Here is an 18071-nt window from a genome sequence, read left to right as displayed (position 1 = left end):
TTGAAAAGCAAACAGAGGTGACGTCACTAGCAGATGACAGAAAACTGAAAGCTAAGAGCCTGTGGGTTTGGGGAAGACCTAGCCAAAAGTAAATTCAAACTGTGTAATCCCTGCAAGGCGCAGGCATGGAAACATGCCGGCATCACTGTGACTGACAGTCTGGTGGGACTGTATTCAGGAAGGCTGGTTGAGGTCTCCATGGGAAACTCTCAGACTAGATGTCTCTCCACTGTACATACCCAGGGGACCAGGCCACCTTTACCATTATGGACTAAATGTTTGTGCCCCCCACCGCACTTCCTGCCAAATTCACATGGTGAAACACTAATCCTCAATGTGATGGTTACAGGAAGTGAGGCTCTAGGGAGGTGATTAGGGGAAGCCGTCACAAATGAGATTAGTGCCCTTAGAGACCCCAGAGCTCCCTAGCCACTTCTGCCATATGAGCACACAGCAAGAAGATGGCTGTCTATGTACCAGGAAGCAAGCCCTCAGCAGGAACATGCCAGCACCTTGATCTTGGATTTCCCAGCCTCCAGAACTCTAAAAAATATATTTGTTGTTTATAAGCTATCCAGTCTATGATATTCTATTATAGCAGTCCAAATGGACTAGGACACTCACTATGGAAGACTTGAATTCTGTGAGACAAGGACAGCTAAGGCAGTGCTATACTGAAAACAGGGAATTAAGTGAAAATCTACATGTTGAAGAATGACACCTTGTAGGCTCCACCTGAACACCAGCTTCATTCCCAGCAAGGAATTAGGACACTAATCAGTGACCTGGGGAAACTGACCAGCCCAAGAGAAAAAAGGCATATAGAGTCTCATATTTGGAGTCACCCACCTAAAAATCCCAGCCTGACCATGCTACTTACTTCGAAGCCCAACATCCAACAAGCTCCATTCATGCACACAAAACTTCCCAAAAGATTCTTAGTGCTTCATGCTAAAACATAAACAGACATCTGAGAATCACCAGCCGTTTGAAAAAGTCCCAATCAAAAAGCCAGTGACCTGAAACATAATTTTAAAAAGTAAGAACGGGAGAAATTTGAAATGATCACTAATATCATCAAAGAATAAAGAGACGATAATACACCTGCAAAATTAATACAGGGTGCTACAGAAGGGAACAGCTATAGAGTAAAATATGTTTAGAAACTGAAATGTGAGCTCAGGAATTAAAAGTTCAGTGGGAGGAACAGACAATGGAGAGGAGGAGAACAGAGGGAGAAACAAAATGTGGAATTTGAGAAATTTAACAGAAGACCATAGGGGAAGGGAAGGAAAGATAAGTTACACACAGAGGGAGGCAAACCATAAGAGACTCTTAAATACAGAGAACAAGCTGATGGGGGTGGGGTTGGGGGGAGTGGGGAAAATGGGTGGTGGGCATTGAGGAGGGCACTTGTTGGGATGAGCAATGGATGTTGTATGTAAATGATGAATCATGGGAATCTACCCCTGAAGCCAAGAGCACACTGTGTGCTAGCTAACGTGACAACAAATTGTTAAAAAAAAAAAAAAAAAAAAAAAAAAGAAAAGATTGGAAGGGGGCTAAGGGTGATCAGAGACAAGAAGCCAGGACATCACCCAAGGCCAGATCAACTACTTGAAGGTTACTTGTGAGTACTCTGGTTTTGAAATTTTATCTTCAAGTCAGTGGGAGCCACCAAAGGATAGCAAACAAGGGATTGACATTTGACCCAAGTTGGCACATAGTCCCTGGCCAGGAAATCCAGTGAGTTTATAGAATTCTCTCTGAGATCGGATGGTCTTGATCTCATTTATATTATATTCTAACAATCCATGGAAAATTCTGGAGTAAGAAACAACATGACATCCATTGGCTGATTTTTTTTTTCTTTTTATGATTCACTTCTAGTTCTCAACTTATTTCAGGTAAAAAACTGTTGTCAGCTTGTTCCTTTCAACTCCCATTACTCTTTGTTTTGAAAAGGTTATAATTGGAATAAAACAAGGCTGGCTTTGAGCCAAAATCATGAAGGGTGTAATTAAGCAAGATTTTCTGTCTATGCACCCAGCAGAGCCATCCTACTGAGGGGGAAAAAAAACGGAGAATCACAAAGCAATTGTGTGTTTTTCAAGAATAATAGAACAATCTACCCCACACACTTTACATAATAAATGGCAGCTGCTGACATTTTAATCAAGATAAAAACAATAATAAAGTCACAATGCTCCTTTTGAGGCAGAAGGTAGTCCCAACTCAGGAATTTTGGCAAACCTACACTCATGCCCATTCTGTTCTAAAAGGCTGAGAGGTTAGCACTTAATTTAGGATCTCATACCTGCCTTGACAACATGGACGAAAGTGCCATTTCAAACCGCACCCCCCCATCATGAGTTAATCTTCTGAGTAATTTTTTCACATTTTGAACTCTTACATTAAAAATTAATTTAAAAGATATAATTTTAATTCTTAAGTAAAAGCCACTTGTCCTGGATAATGGTAATCATGTGTCACATTGCCTTTCTTGGGTTCAGATGAAAATGGGCCAGCCATTAAGGGACAACCACATAGGTACTAAGGTGCCTCATTTCACATGGTTGATGGCTTTAGCTGTCAGAGATAGTCGAGTAATCATTTTGAGAGACGCATGTAAATGTTTTAGTTATTAAGGCATTTCCTCCAGTATTTTGTTGGTTTAAGAGATTATAAATCTAGGAGCGTTTTGGGGAGTATGAGTGTCAATCAATGCCAGTTCAAGACTTACAGAGAAACTAAATCACTAATAGCAGGTGCCTGGTGATGGATTCTGAAAGCATTTTTTTTTTTTTTTCCTTTTGATCATACCCGGTGTTCCCTACAAGACACACAGGGGAAGACTCATGGCTTCTGAAGCCTGATGGTCAGCTCAGATATTGTGACTGACACAATACCTTGTATTGCAGGCTGCCCAATTTACAAATTGTGTTCATCAGTGATAGCAAATGGCATTTCTTTGTTGTTCTTACTTGACTTAATTGTTCTCTCAAATTTATGCTTATGGATTGTTAGAAAAAAAATTACACTTCTTGTGGCATCTTCTCTGTGATTAAAAAGTATTGTTTCCCATTAGGATAAATAATTAATCTTTCAATTTTCTTCTCCCACTTTATATCATAATGGATATGGGGAGGATGGGGCTTATGTGACCTTGTGGTAACAGGAACAAAGACAGTTCAGATTCCATAAGATGTTGTCCTGATTGACATCAGCCTAGCAGCCCACACTTAAGTCCTCACAGGGTGAATTCTGGTTACTGCTCACTGGGCTCATTTAATGCTCGCTGAGTGAAGTCTGAATGGTGTTTGCAGGCCCTGAGGCCTGGGTAGGTTTTCCACTGTACTACCAAATCGGACTGTCTGCTTTGGAGCCCACAGACCCACTGCAGGGAAGCTGCCCAGGAGCCCACTAGTCTGCCCCATCAGTCATCAATCTGCCGGGCTCAACAGGATACCATGTGGATTCCCACCTGCCCTGGCATTCCCAACCCCCAGGAGCTGAAGGAGATTTGAGAGTGCTGACCCAAGTCCCCTCTTCCTCTCTAGCCACATGACAATCCAGAGGGTTGTGAGACCAACCAGCTCTATAAGCTGGTTTCCTCCTAGAGTCCCAAATGAAAATGCACAATGACCCTCTGCTTCTGACTTTCCTTGAAATCTAATTGGTTTCCCCTTTCCATGAATCAGAGAACAAAGGTCAACAGGCTGTAGTATATTTTACCACTTGCTTTCCCTACATTTCCTATCTTCTTACTACACTTCACCAGAGATCAGAAAAGATGGATTTTCCATTTCCTCTTCCTGAGTGGGAATTCCTCTATGCCATAGACTCCGTTTCCCCCATGATGTTATCTTCCATTTATCCTTCCTTGGCCTCCAATGGTAGAATTATACTGTACAGAGGAGATGTCGGCAGATCACAAAGGTTTGGTAGCTTTAAAATATAATCTCTATCATATTTGTAAAACAAAAAAGCCTTAGATAAATATGGCAAAGGGAAAGATGGAAAAACCTCAAATATGGCAGGATCCCTTTACCTTTACCCCTTTGTTTCTCCTATATACTTAGAGAACCATGGTGAAAAGATCACCTAGAGAAAAGGTTGGGGTAAGGGAACAAAATAAATAGGTAGATAAATCCAAACTCTGTTTTGGTATTAATGAAAAAAAGGGGGGGGGGAATGATAGGATTCTGGAATGCAGGAAGAAGGGAAGGAGGGAGAAAAGGGACATACATGGTCTTGAAAGATGGACAAGATGTATTACTTTGGGTTTTCAAACAGGTTTGCAACCTTAAAGTGGACTTCTTTAAGCTCTTGCCTGTGGCTTTCAGATGTTCATTTTTTCTGGGTGGGCACTGTAGGTTGGTGAAAAATTGTGATACAGTCCCAAGCATCTTAGGCAAAATGAGAAAATGGAGCCTCCGCAATTATATGCTAATATTATTACATGCATGCAGTTTATGGGGCTTTCATTCTAAGGCTATGTCTTAGTCAACAATAGATGTAGATACACAAAAGCTTTTTGGTTTTGTCCTTTATTGAAAAAGAATTATTAGTCACTCAGGTTTCATAGAAACTTTTTACTGGTTGATGAAATTTAAAACTTTAGGGACTCGTGTCTGAGGGCTGGAGCCCCATGAAAATGAGCTGCTTGTTCCTCCCAGTAGCTAATATTTGTTGAATTAATGTTCACTGAGCTTTTCCCATGTTCTAGGCACTGGGTGAGGATAGCTTAGGAGACTTGTCCAAGTTCACAAAGAAGATAGGATTTGGGGCCAAACTCAAACACAATGCAGGATACCTTAAAAGCATGACTCTTGACAAACATGAACACTGTGTCATGATCCTTCTGTTTTGTAAGGCTTGTATCTATGACATTATCTGGCCATTGTACATTTTCATTTCTCCTTTGAATCACTTCAGTATTCATGATCTGTGATCAGACAATTGTGAATTTCATATGTGCAAAATAAAACTAAAAAACCTAGTCTAAGTACACAGAATTGGAAGTTAGAGGAGAGGGAAGATAAACAAAATTAGAGAACATGTCTGCAAAATGTTTAAAAAGGAGAACATTTAAGGATTTCTCTTACAATGGTATTCCCCCATATACCATGCACCCATAGCTATAAGAAGCATAATACATAGCCTCTCCCTCCTCTCTCTACCTGCATATATATATATAAAATACATATGTATGTGTATATGTATATATGCATATATGTAAAAATGTCATATGTGTATAAAATGATATATATCCATGTATATATAATATATATTATATATATAATATATATATATATTACACATATCATTAAAAATGTGACCACCCATCCAGTATTTTTGCTATTTTGACTTTTGAGGTGGACACGGGAAGGGAGAAGTAAGTCTCTAATTAATAGAACTCTGATGCTTTAACAGACTGTTCCAGTGGCTTACATTTATAAACCGCTGCCAGTCAAATAAACATTTAGTTGGCTACAGCCGTTTTAAAATAAAATTAAAGAAATAAATTCATTTTTTGTCAATTTGGAAGTGTCTAATTCTTGTTTTCCTATGATATACACAGACTTTAAATCTCAAACGTTCCCAAAGGAGTTTAGATTAGTATCTATCCATTAAAAAAAGATCCTACAGAATACTCAAGTGCATATTGGGAGTAACAGATGCATCTTTCTGCTTTATTATTAAAACTCTGGTAATGTTGTGGGGAAAAAAAACCACAGTAGCAAAGAAATGCCTTGTTTATTTGAAGAGGCAGAATGGGTTTGATAGTAATGACTCTTACAGTTCTGAATTATGTACTAAACTCTGAAACTTGTAACAATCCTTAAAGTCCTCTGTGATCATATTTGAGATTGCCTTCACAATTTATTAAAGAACACAATGGTCATAAGGAAATTATAGCACCTCATTTTTAGAAATGACACGGTAATATTCTTGGGAGCTACAGAAATACATTGGCCTATTTGCCTTTACATTAAGTGGACCTAGAGAACCATGCTTTTTAAATTCTGAGGCCCACTTACTGGCTTTTTCTTTCATCTTGTGACTAAAATATCCCATACCTAACCCTCTCAGGTAGAATTCTCTGTGTCATTCTCTGTGTGTCCTCTGACTTTGTTCATATATCTAGTCCATCACTTATCATACTACCTTATATTTGGGTTGCATGTCTATCTTATTCTCCTTAACTATAAATTATTTGAGCACTCATTTATCTCTTTATTCCAAATATTTAGCACATGCCTTGACTCCTAGTAAGTGTCCAAAAAAAAAAAAAAAAAAAAAAAAACAACTGGCCAAGAGTGACTGACCTATGATGAAATGGAAATCAGGTCACCACCCTTATCATAACTGTATGTAGAGTAAGAGCACATCTGCACATTAGTTGATGAAAAATTCTTTTGTAAAGATCTTTTGGTTTCTTGCTGTTTTTTGGTCCCTTCCAAGCTTTTAGTGATATCCAGAGGAACAGAATTGGCTATATGTGTTTAGTGGTCTAGGTAACCTTCTCCTATGTTTTACATTTGCCCTGGCATATGTCTGGGAAATAAGATCTCACAGTCTATTTCCTGTTCCTGTAGGATCAGAATCTTACAGAGAGCTTCATAGTTGAAAAGAATCCTTAGAGCAAGGTAGGCATTCACAGGTAGCTTCTGTTCTTACAGAAAATACATATGCAAAACTAAATGGCCTATTTCCTGTCTCAGATCATGCACAGCCTGAGATCAGGGAACTTTCCAATTGTCTTTATATACAGACACCAGGAAAAAAAATAACGAACAAGTGAACATTTAATATAGTCAGATTATGAATTTCAGATCGTGAATTTATTAAAATCCAGTTTCTGTTCCAAGTTAGTTTTCCTTATTTCAAGAGATAGGCATAGTGACTGGTAGATTTTTTTCAGTAGAGTCTTGAATCTAGAGCAACATGTCATTATTTCAGAATTGTCCTTCAGGGGCAAAGTCAACAAACCACCCAACTTGGATATTGGGCTCAGACCTTGCTAACCCTCATTATTTGTCTGGAGAGAAGCAACCCTCTTTTGTGATTTTTCAACTCAGCTCTGGATTATTTACAAACATCTTAAGTGAACACTGTGAATACAGTAACGATAGTAACTCTGAAAAAGAAAGCAGTCAACCGAAACTCTAGCAGAGGAAGCTACTACTTTTTGAGCTGAGGATTGAGATCTTCTAGGAAGATGTGCTGGAGGCCTAACATCTGCCTCTCATTAACAAGCAAACAACAATAAAAGAACAAACAAAAAAAACCTTCAAAATCCAAACTGATGTTGGAGGAAACAAGTTATCCCAACAGACAAGGTCTCTAAAATAGATGCTATTTTCCCACATTTGATATTTGGGGTAAGTGAAGGACACGGATGGATATTTAAGTTTTGCTTGTTCAGTTCAGACGATAGTGTATGGAAAAATAACCTGTAGTCTTTTTAACTCAGTTCCCACTGACAAGTAAGGCAAAGAAAATCTGGGTATAGAACATTATTTAAAAAAACAACTCTCTACTCATCATCAGGGAAATACAAATCAAAACCACAATGAGATACTACCTTACACCTGTCAGAATGACTAACATTAACAACTCAGGCAACAACAGATGTTGGCAAGGATGTGGAGAAAGAGGATCTCTTTTGCACTGTTGGTGGGAATGCAAGCTGGTGCAGCCACTCTGGAAAACAGTATGGAGGTTCCTCAAGAAACTAAAAATAGAACTACCCTATGACCCAGCAATTGCTCTACTAGGTATTTATCCAAAGGATACAGGTGTGCTGTTTCGAAAGGACACATGCACCCCCATGTTTACAGCAGCACTCTCAACAATAACCAAAGTATGGAAAGAGCCCAAATGTCCATCGATGGATGAATGGAAAAAGAAGATGTGGTATATATACATACAATGGAGTATTACTCAGCAATCAAAAAGAATGAAATCTTGCCATTTGCAACTACGTGGATGGAACTGGAAGGTATGATGCTAAGTGAAATTAGAGAGACAAATATCATGACTTCACTCATATGAGGACTTTAAGATGCAAAACAGATGAACATAAGGGAAGGGAAGCAAAAATAATATAAAAATAAGGGGGGGTACAAAACAGAAGAGACTCATAAATATGGAGAACAAACTGAGCGTTATGGGAGGAGTTGTGGGAGGGGGGATGGGCTAAATGGGTAAGGGGCACTAAGGAATCTACTCCTGAAATCATTGTTGCACTATATGCTAACTCATTTGGATGTAAATTTTAAAAAATAAAAAATAAAACAAGTTAAAATAAACAAAAATAAAAAAAACAACAACTCTCATTAAAAACATTCTAACAACTACAGTGGGAGTTTTAAAGATGCATTAATTCACATATCAACAAATAGTTTTTCTGTTAAACTCTTCTTTACATATTTTTTGGATCTGTAATGCATTCAGGTGATTGCACATTTTTAAGCAAATCTTGCATAAAATAAGATATTTTATGGGGCTACAATGTTAATTTTTTAGTTTTGATAAATATACCGTGGATATGTAAGATGTTAACATCAGAAATACCAGGTAAAGGGTATAGAAGGATAATCTGCAGGAATATTGCAACTCTTTTCTTTCTTTTTTTTTTTTTTTTTGCAAAGGTTTATTTACTTGTTTATTTATTTATTTAGGCAGAGAGAGAGTGAGAGAGTGAGAGAGAAAGAGAGAGAGAAGGAGAGAGAGAGAGAAAGAAAGAAAGAGAGAGAAAGAGAGAGAGAAAGAGAGAGAGAGAGAAAGAGAGAGAGAGAAAGAGAGAGAGAGAGAGAGAATGAATGAATGAATCTGACTTGGGACTCCATCTACAAACCACAAGATCATGACCTGAGCCAAAATCAAGAGTCCAATGCTTAACCACTGAGCCACTGAGGTCCCCTGCAACTATTCTGTTAATCTAAAATTACTTTATAATAAAAAGTAAAATAATATAAGGGGATTAGCTGTTTGGAGCCTGAAGAGACCTGGCTTTTTATAGATATCAGGGCTCCAGGATTAGCTCAAGGCTATATAGTGTGTTTGCTGTAGGTATCTGACCCCCAGCTCGATATTCTTCCCCTCAGTTGTGTTGCTCCTGAGGAGTGGACCAATTCTGCTTCACCTGAACAGCTCACTCAGTGCTGTCTGCTGGCACAAATCCAGGGATCTTCCTTAGGTTATTCTACTTTCCTAAGATGATAAGACATCCCAGCACAAATGCACTGGATCAGTAAAACTGATCCAACTGTAAAGCCAGAGGCCAGAAGACTTAGTCACCAAGTTCATTACCTATTTACTCAATATCCAAGGTCAATACCGTTCAATAGCACAGAGTAAAGTGTGGTACCATTAGATGACAAAGGTGAAACATCCACAGAAGCACTGGTCTGGGCTAATATATCAGCTACGTTTCATTATCTTTCAATTGGTCAGAGATTCTCCTACAAAGTGCCATTAAAATAAAAAAAAAAAAATCATAAGGATGAAGGAGCTAATTATCACATTCTAGGCCCTGACTCCATTCAGGCTATCAACCATCAACACAATTTGAATAGGGGCGAACATTCTACATTCCAGTTGTAGAATGACATATGAAAGTCTTTTTATGTGTCCTGCAAGAAAATTTTATTTCTTGTTTCTGTAGGATATGCTTACAACTTTAAAATAAACAATGGAAAGGTAGCAATGAGCAGAAGTCCTTATTTTGTTGCACTTTGACTCAGGAGATTCACTTGTAAATTTTGGAGATTTAATTTTTTTAAGGCAAGGTCCCAGGGTTTTCCATTGGTGTCAACAGAGGACCATAGTCTACAACCTTATATGAGCAATTACTGTGCTCTAAAGTTTTCAGAATATGGATCTCTAAAGTGGGCTGATGCTTGGATAATTTGTCTTTTTATTTGATGTGGGCTGGGTTTGTTTTTAACTACGTAAGATTTATTTTTCTATTAAAAAATTATTTTTGCATTTATTTATTTTTGAGACACAGAGAGAGACAGAATATGAGTGGGAAGGGGCAGAGAGAGAGGGAGACACAGAATCTGAAGCAGGCTCCAGTCTCTGAGCCGCCAGCACAGAGCCCAACGCGGGGTTCGAACTGAGGAGCTGTGGGATCATGACCTGAGCTGAAGTCGGATGCTTAACTGACTGAGCCACTCAGGCGCCCTTATTTTTCTATTTAAAGAAAAGTTAGCCTAAATTTTTGACTCTCATATTTTCCATGCCTTCCAGGTAATGGAGCACTTGTTCCATGGGGGAGGGGAGGAATTACTGGGTCATATTTAGAGGTTAACTTCTTCTAGACAGCACCTTTCTTTGGACTGATCAGCACTAATTACTGACCAGTTGTGTTAAAAAATAACCCTGTTCCTCAAGAGGTCTGTGAAAAGAAAGGGAAACAGGTCACACATTAGCTTGTCTCAAAAAAGAGCTCTTATATCACAGACACGAGGATTCGCTGCACTCTCAGAGAATGAGCTTGCTCTCAGAGTCCTGAAATACAGGTTTCCTTGGGTGGATTTGCTGAAAAGATTCCAGCTTTAGTACCTAAGATGAAACAAAGAATCTAGCTGACGGTCAGGTAACTTCTGGCAGGAAGAAGGCCTGAGATGGAAGCAACTATTCAAGGAAAAAATAAAACCTTGCAATGTAGCATATAATGTTAAAAATACAGCCCATGGTATATGGGATTTGGAGAAGAAAATGTTCTCTTTCTTCATCAACTATCCTCTTCCTTTGGCCCAATTTATTTCCCTATAGTCATAAAGCCTTACAAGCTTTGCAAGAATGCTAGGCATTTTGTAATGAGGAGATATATTCTCCACTTACTGAGAATGTGTTTCTGTTCAGGGAAATCCAAACGCCAACATGGCTGTTGCTGTTTTAGCAAGACATAGATCTCGGGGCTGCATCTTGAAAAAGTAGATATGGCTTGTGTGATACAAACGCATTTGCTTATGTTTGATGTCTACTATTAAATATTCAATATTATTTATGATGATTTATGCTAGAAGAACTAAAAGAAATGAAGAAATCCAGCATTCCCTGAATTCTTCATGGCTGTAAATGAGGTAGGGAAGCAGAAGAGACTCCATTTTAGACAGGCTCCATCTCTGCTGTTTTTCTACTAGACCTCATTTCTGAATAAGCCAAAGGAACTATGTTCCCACTTCTAAGGGGAAGCAAGAAAGTTAATCTGAATTTTGTTTTAGGTCCCAAACATCTGATAACATCTAAGAAGAGCCAAAACCCAAACATGTTCCAGGACATTATCTTCCAACAAACCACGGCCTACACTGGCATCAACACCCCCTACCTTCAGTGATTTATGGAATAACAGCTATTGGTCACCCAACACTTGCAGTTGATCAGACCCTACCCTGGATTCCTGGAGAAACACATACCTCAGACCCCTTTCCCGTATAAAACCCTAATCCCAAGCGATGCTGAAACTCATTCTCCTTTCCTTTCTGAGTCTCCCAGACACTCCATCTGCTATTTTCTGTCTGTCACTCATGCTATTCAATAAATTCTGCTTTCACTTTCTCCAGATTATATTTGATTTCTTCCTGCATGAAGCCCAGGACCCTTTTACTGGTCCTGCGGGAGACCCCTCTGGGTCCCAGCCTGCCTATATCATAAGTATATGGTAAAAATTATAGTTATATTTGTGTCAACATTCCACTTTTTATGGGTTCCTTTTTGGAGCCAGGGATGGTCCTTTGGTGGCTGTAATGGTTTTTAGGTTATATCTATCTCTGTTTGTCTGTTTATCTACAGGTATATCTATTGTTCTTTTTTGTTTCCTTAGTTGTTGGTGGTAAATATACAGGATCTCAGAGTCTTTTTCTGCTAAAGGCGGCACAATTATAGATATTTGAAGATTAACACCAGTACAAGGAATATCCACAGAAAGTAGTTCTAGTACCATAACACTCCAAGTAATGGAGACATTATTACATACAAATAAAAATCTGTATCGTATTTGAGTCCAGTTTCTTTCAGATACCACTTTTCTTTGGGCTGATCAGCACCAATTACTGACTAGTGCTGTAACTGGTTAGGTTTTTTGGTCCCACAAAATACAGTAGGAAACAGGCAGCGCAAATGAATGAATCCTGCATCTCCTAATTACAAGGCTGGCAACCTCTTCCTCCAAACCCTCAATCTTCTTAAGTTCTCAGAGAAAATTTTCCCTTGGCTGTAGCTTATCTTCTTGTCCTTTCTAATCTCTCCCAGTTTATATTCATGTTGTGATGCTGTTACATTCCTTATAGTCAAAATGGATCATCAGCCAGTTGCTCAGACAAAGGAAACAGCCACTAATCAATGCAAAGCATAGTCAGAAATTTACCTTAGTTCCTTGAAGGGGTCTGCCCTGACATTAGGTGTCTCTATAGATTTAGGGAACACTGTGCCCTCCGCTCCTGTAAACAAAAGAAAAAAGCAAACAGAGGTTGGAGACTTTGCATGTCACCTGGGGACACGATCAGCACAATGAGTGGAGCTAAATGTAGTGAATCCTTCACACAGCCCAAAGCACACATTTTGCCATTGGCTTTAGCTTCCTACCTTTAGTGAGGGGGGGGGGGGGGGGGGACTGAATCAAATCATGCAAACAGCCTGTGAAAAAACAAGGAGCTTCTTTTGAAAGTGTTCTTGCTGAGATCAGAGTGAGGCCATGAGGCAAATACAATGTTAACATTAAAAAAAAAAAAAAAAAAGCCTAGAAATGGCACAGTCTAACTCTTGTCTCTCATCAACTATTAATAGTTACCCAACTGGAAATGTTTTGAAAAACAGCAGCTGAAGCCCTCTTCTTTCAGTGTGGGGCACAAATCATAGAACACATACAACATCTCAGCAGTGGGTGGATGGTGGAGAACACTATAACACTGTAAACTATTCACCTAATAAAATCTAGCAAAAACATTTTTCCCTAAAGTTCTACACTATTATCTTGAAAAGTTAAACAAAACAGAACACTGTGAGAGATCATTTGAAGTTCAGTGCTTTCACACTTTGAGTATTATTCAACATTGATCCCCAACCCAATCTAGACAGTTAGCTCTTGACCTTTCTACAAGCTTTTATCTTTACAACTTGTTATCACCAGCTGAACCTTCCCAGCCATAGAGGTGGTGATTATCTGATTTGTCTGCTCCCAAAGTGTTTTTCAACTCATTTACGCCTTAGTTTATCACGGACAATTGCACTGAATATTAGTTTTTCAATTAAACTTAGCTAGGCAGTATCCTGCACTTTGAAGTAAAGGTGTTGATTTTTATACATTTTTTTGGTGTAGTTCTTTGAAGCCACAAAAAGGGGCAGAATAATACCTTGTATGCATGTGTGAATTTCTAGAATCCTCTTGCATTGCTATGATGTCTAGAATTCCTCCATTAACCACTGATATTACAAATCCAGATTTATCTTAGCTAAGTCTAGGAAAATGAAATGATTTCTTGACTTTTGTAGCAATTGTAAAAATATTTAATCTTTTTGATACAAGCAAGACTACTGCAAGTAAAATCAGCAAACAATGCCTCAAATTTTAACATCATGGATGGTCACTAAAGTATCCTGGTAAATGATAACTATTAATCTGAGCTAGCATTTTGAGTGACTACTACAAGCCAGATACCATCATGTACACATCATATGTACTAGCTCATTTATTGCCTGCAACCACCCTACCAACGGTTGCAGTAGGCAAAGAGACGTTTAGTGTGGGGACATTAAAGATCTTTTTCTGCCCATAGACACTTTTGCCTTTCAAGACACCAACCCACCACCTTTCAAATATATCAAAATGTACCCACAGTCTCAATTATATACAACATTTTTTGATGTAAATTTCCTAAGCATGTTGTTTTATTATGCATACACTATTTTGCCCTAGTGATTTAAACTTTATTATGTTCTTTATAAATGTGGTGGTTCATTTTATGTGTCAGCTTGACTTGGATCATGAGGTAATCAGATACTGAGCTAAACACAACCTCTGGGTGTGAGGGTGTTTCTAGATGAGAGTAGCATCAAAGGACTTAGCAGAGCAGTGTGGCCTCCCCAGTGTGGGTGAGCATCAGCCAATCCTGTTGAGGGCCCGACTAGAACAAAATGGCGGAGGAAGGAAGAATTAGGTTCTTCCTGTCTAACTGCTTGAATTGGGATATCAATCTTCTCCTGCCATCAGTGCTCCTTGTTCTCAGGCCTTAATACCCAGACTGGAATCTACACCATTGACTGCACTGGTTCTCAGTGAGCCTTGGGACTCATTCTGAATTATGTCATGAACTTTCCTGGGTCTCCATCTTATAGACAGCAGATTGTGGGACTCCTTAGCTTCTATAATGACTTGAACCAGTTTCTTATAATGACTTTCTTCCCATAGGTATATCCATATTGACTCTGTTTCTCTGAAGAATCCTGACTAACACAATAAGTGAATAAGATTGGGTTGGATTATAGACTATAATGTGGCTTTTGTTACACATGTATTAAATTTTGTTTTACAGAGCATACAATCCACATCTCCAAGATTTTTGTGATCCTTTGAAGAGTGCCTAGACGAAAGATACTGTAGAGGGTGCCTAGTAGGTAAAATAGGCCAGGAGAAATCACGGGACAATGAGTGACACACTGGGATGTGGTTCTAAAGTGTCTGACCCAAGAGCATGGCCTTAGTCACCTCTCAGTACCATCTCAAACCTGTTATTGAGCAATTCCCATCTGTCACTACTGCAATTAACAGGGGCTTCCCTTGAAATCCCTTCCCTTTCTATTCCTTAGAGATGCTTAGTTCTGAGACACTGGAACCTATTGTTGTTGTTGTTGTTGTTGTTGTTGTTGTTTTTAATGATTAAAAGGAACAATTACACACCTGATTAAGGCTAGGAAAGTTATTTCTGTTTACATACACTGTGTCGACTCTTTAGTACCAGCTCATATCTCCCCTTCCTCTACTAAGAAAACTATGAAAACTGCATGAGAAAGAGCATTACCTCCCTTAAAATCAACCCTAATTGTCTGACTTACCGATACAGCAATTAGTACTGCTCATAGACAACCTTCATTATTTGAACTGGTATTAAAATGCTGTGAGGCTTTGTGTTTCACTGATATCTCCTGTATCCTCCTATCATTTTATAAGGCCCCTTGAAGCCCAAGAATACCTACTTCTTAGGACTATGCAAAATATATACATATATAAGGATATATACTACATTTATTCAGTTCAATTGTCCAAAAATGAAGAATGCCATTTTCTTAAAATGAACCTCAAAAGCATGCACTATTTTCTTTATTTTATTCAAGCTTTGTGCTGCGTCTGTTTCTCCATTTGTCAGATACACTGACCGAACCTCATTTGCCACTTCTTAACATCTGGCTGTACTAAGCTCAGGAAGGAAGTGCTGTACCACAGCCAGTGGCCCCTCGCTCTGCCACCCTTTTAAAGAAATTCCAAGGGGGATAAAAAAGGTTATATGAAGTCATCTAATACATTATGGGTGCTCACCATATGCTTGTGGAACAACCATGGTCTCCGAAGGTCACACAAAGAATACAGACAGATTCAATTTTAGGTTCCCTAGGCTTCCACCGGACGCCTTACTGGCATCCAATTTGGTACTACTTATTTCCAATTGGTACTAATACTTCTATGGGAGTACTAATTTACTGTCATAAAACTCCTCATGTATCACATTGCATTTTTAATGAATGTCCAAAATCCAACTCCTTTTAACTGTGCCTCTTAAAATAGAAGAGCTATGCTAAGAAGAGAATATTATTTGGGCTAAATACAAATATTGCTTTAAAATAAAATGAGATCAAAGGTCTGTAGTTTATTCCCCAGACCAAGAAAACTAATTGTCCTACAAGACAAGTGGGGCTAAAAAACAGGGGCTCACAGTCACATGACTAGTGAATGCCTGAGCTGAGATTCATATGCAGGCATCTGAACCAAGGCCCTACTTTTAGCCACTATACCCTAGTGTCTTGTTTTCTGAATGCCAGGAGAATGTGGCACCCATAAGGTGGCAAGACAGCAAAACCCAGGGGTCTAGGCTCTCATAGAGGATCTGGGTGGCTGACGGGCTCTGGATGTGGGATCAAAGTGAAGGGCAAGACACTCACTAAGGCTCCTTTTGCTCCCACCATCCAACCAGATGCCCTCTGATTTTGTTTTTGATGCACTTTGCCACAGGGGCCCATACGTGCCATCCATTCTGGAAAACAGACTCACAGATATGACTTCTCAGGGGAATGTACCAGAATTTCTCATTATCTGAGTGTCCTTGGGCATGAAACCCAATCTCTATGATGCTCAGTTTTCTTCTCTGAAAAGAAAGGATATTAATGGTAACTTTATCTCCTAGGGGTCTTGGAAGATTGAACGAGATCTTTGGCACATAGAAATCAGCAGATGATAGTCAATAAGATACTGCTTATAGTACTAAAATATTTATGAAACCTATTTTTTCCTCCCCTTATCCAGGTCCTCTATGACTCTTAAAAGTGACATTTTTAAAGCACATACTAGAAACTAGAAATTATGGAAATTGTTTTAATTTGATCATTATTATGAGGTAGGGACTATGCATGTCTGTTGCTACGGATGTGGAATCTGACACTCAGGGAAGTCAGGGTATTTTCCTATGGTTGCACAGTGAAAAGGAGGTGTCAGAACCTGAACTCTCATCTTTTGGCCCTGGAACCAATGTCTGTGACTACTATTCTAGACTGTCTCTTTCATTATATTAAATCATTCTCTACTTGTTCAGCTTTTTATGAGATATGAACAAATCCCAATGTTTATACCCTCAAGTAACACTTGCTAAATCTCCCCTCACCTCTCTTCTGAAAACAATCCACATGCACAATGAGATGAGATATTAATACTTTTCAAAAACACCATTTATTTCCAAGTCCTATCAGGCTTCTGCTTTTAACACCATTCTTCACTCTTTTAGAAGCTGCAGAGTGGACAAACATCCATCAGGATGAATTCTCCCATCCCCTATCTGTTCTTAGATAATAAATTATTCTCGATTTTATTATTTCAAAAAGGTTTCTATTAAAGCCATACCTACTGATTCCCTCTTCTGACACAATATAATTTACTGGCAATAAATGTTCATAAACAGTTTGAGTGAAAAATCCATAAAGCCATTTCAGTTTTATTTTAAGTTCCATTAATGTCCCTCAAAAATGATTTCATCAATGTGTTTCCATTAGATGGTTCTCTGCCCAATAACTTAATTCCACACAATCAATTAGGAACTTATAAAGCATGTGACAGGATCTATCTAAAGTGTTTTGAATCACCATAAAGATTAGCTCAGTGGTTCTTTTTTCCTTGCAGTACAGGTAGGGGGTAAACTTGTCAAAAAATCTCAAATCCCCTCCATTGCCATAGTAACAAAAAGCCAGCTTCTCCTCTCGGGAAAGCATACTCAACTTCGGAGGCTTTCCCCTCAAAGTGTCCCAGATGTCAAGAGACCTGAAATCCAGTTCTATCTCTGTGATCCTATGCAAATCAGAAGACCTCTCTGACCATTGATTTCCCCAGCTGTAAAATAAGGGATGGGATAAGAAGTGTCAGAGCTAAATTGTTTTCCCCTCAAATCAAATATTTCATCAGGTAACAATTTAAACAGATGATTGTCTTGGGCCACCTCCATTCCCTACCAGGAAAAAAAAAAAAAAAAAAAAAAAAGAAAGAAAGAAACCTTGAAATATCAAAAGAAAAAATGCTAAAACTTTTCTGTGTTTAAGGAGGAATCAAATAATAGCAAACAGACTTTTGTCCAATTTCAAACTGCATTTAACTGGCAGAACTGCTCGCTAGAAAATAAATTTCATAAGAGATAAAACAGTAGATGGAAAAATTTATTATAGAGGAAGCTAACTGCAAAAACAAAACCCTGGTTCATAAGTCTTTAAACTCCAAAAAAATTGGGGAAAATTCAATTTTGTAAAAAATAAAAAACACTAAAGTGCCTAAACCTGCATATGTTAAAGAAAGCCATGAACCA

General features: G+C 38.5%; 1 protein-coding gene across 5 annotated transcripts in view; it reads right to left on the bottom strand.

Annotated features, from left to right (window-relative positions):
- Nucleotides 1-18071, bottom strand: part of SGCD (sarcoglycan delta) — a 942805-nt gene that overhangs the window by 91714 nt on the left and 833020 nt on the right. For all 5 annotated transcript variants that reach the window (XM_086701802.1, XM_086701859.1, XM_086701932.1 and 2 more), the window contains one exon: nucleotides 12386-12458. In XM_086701802.1, the coding sequence (XP_086557928.1) occupies nucleotides 12386-12458 (73 nt within the window). The remainder of the gene's footprint in view (nucleotides 1-12385; nucleotides 12459-18071) is intronic.

The sequence above is a fragment of the Puma concolor genome, chromosome A1, assembly GCF_028749965.1.
Source record: "Puma concolor isolate L17-30 chromosome A1, mPumCon1.1.hap2, whole genome shotgun sequence".
NCBI classification, from domain to species: Eukaryota; Metazoa; Chordata; class Mammalia; order Carnivora; family Felidae; genus Puma; species Puma concolor.
Note: the sequence above shows the minus strand (reverse complement) of the source record. Positions and strands in the feature narration are given on the sequence as shown.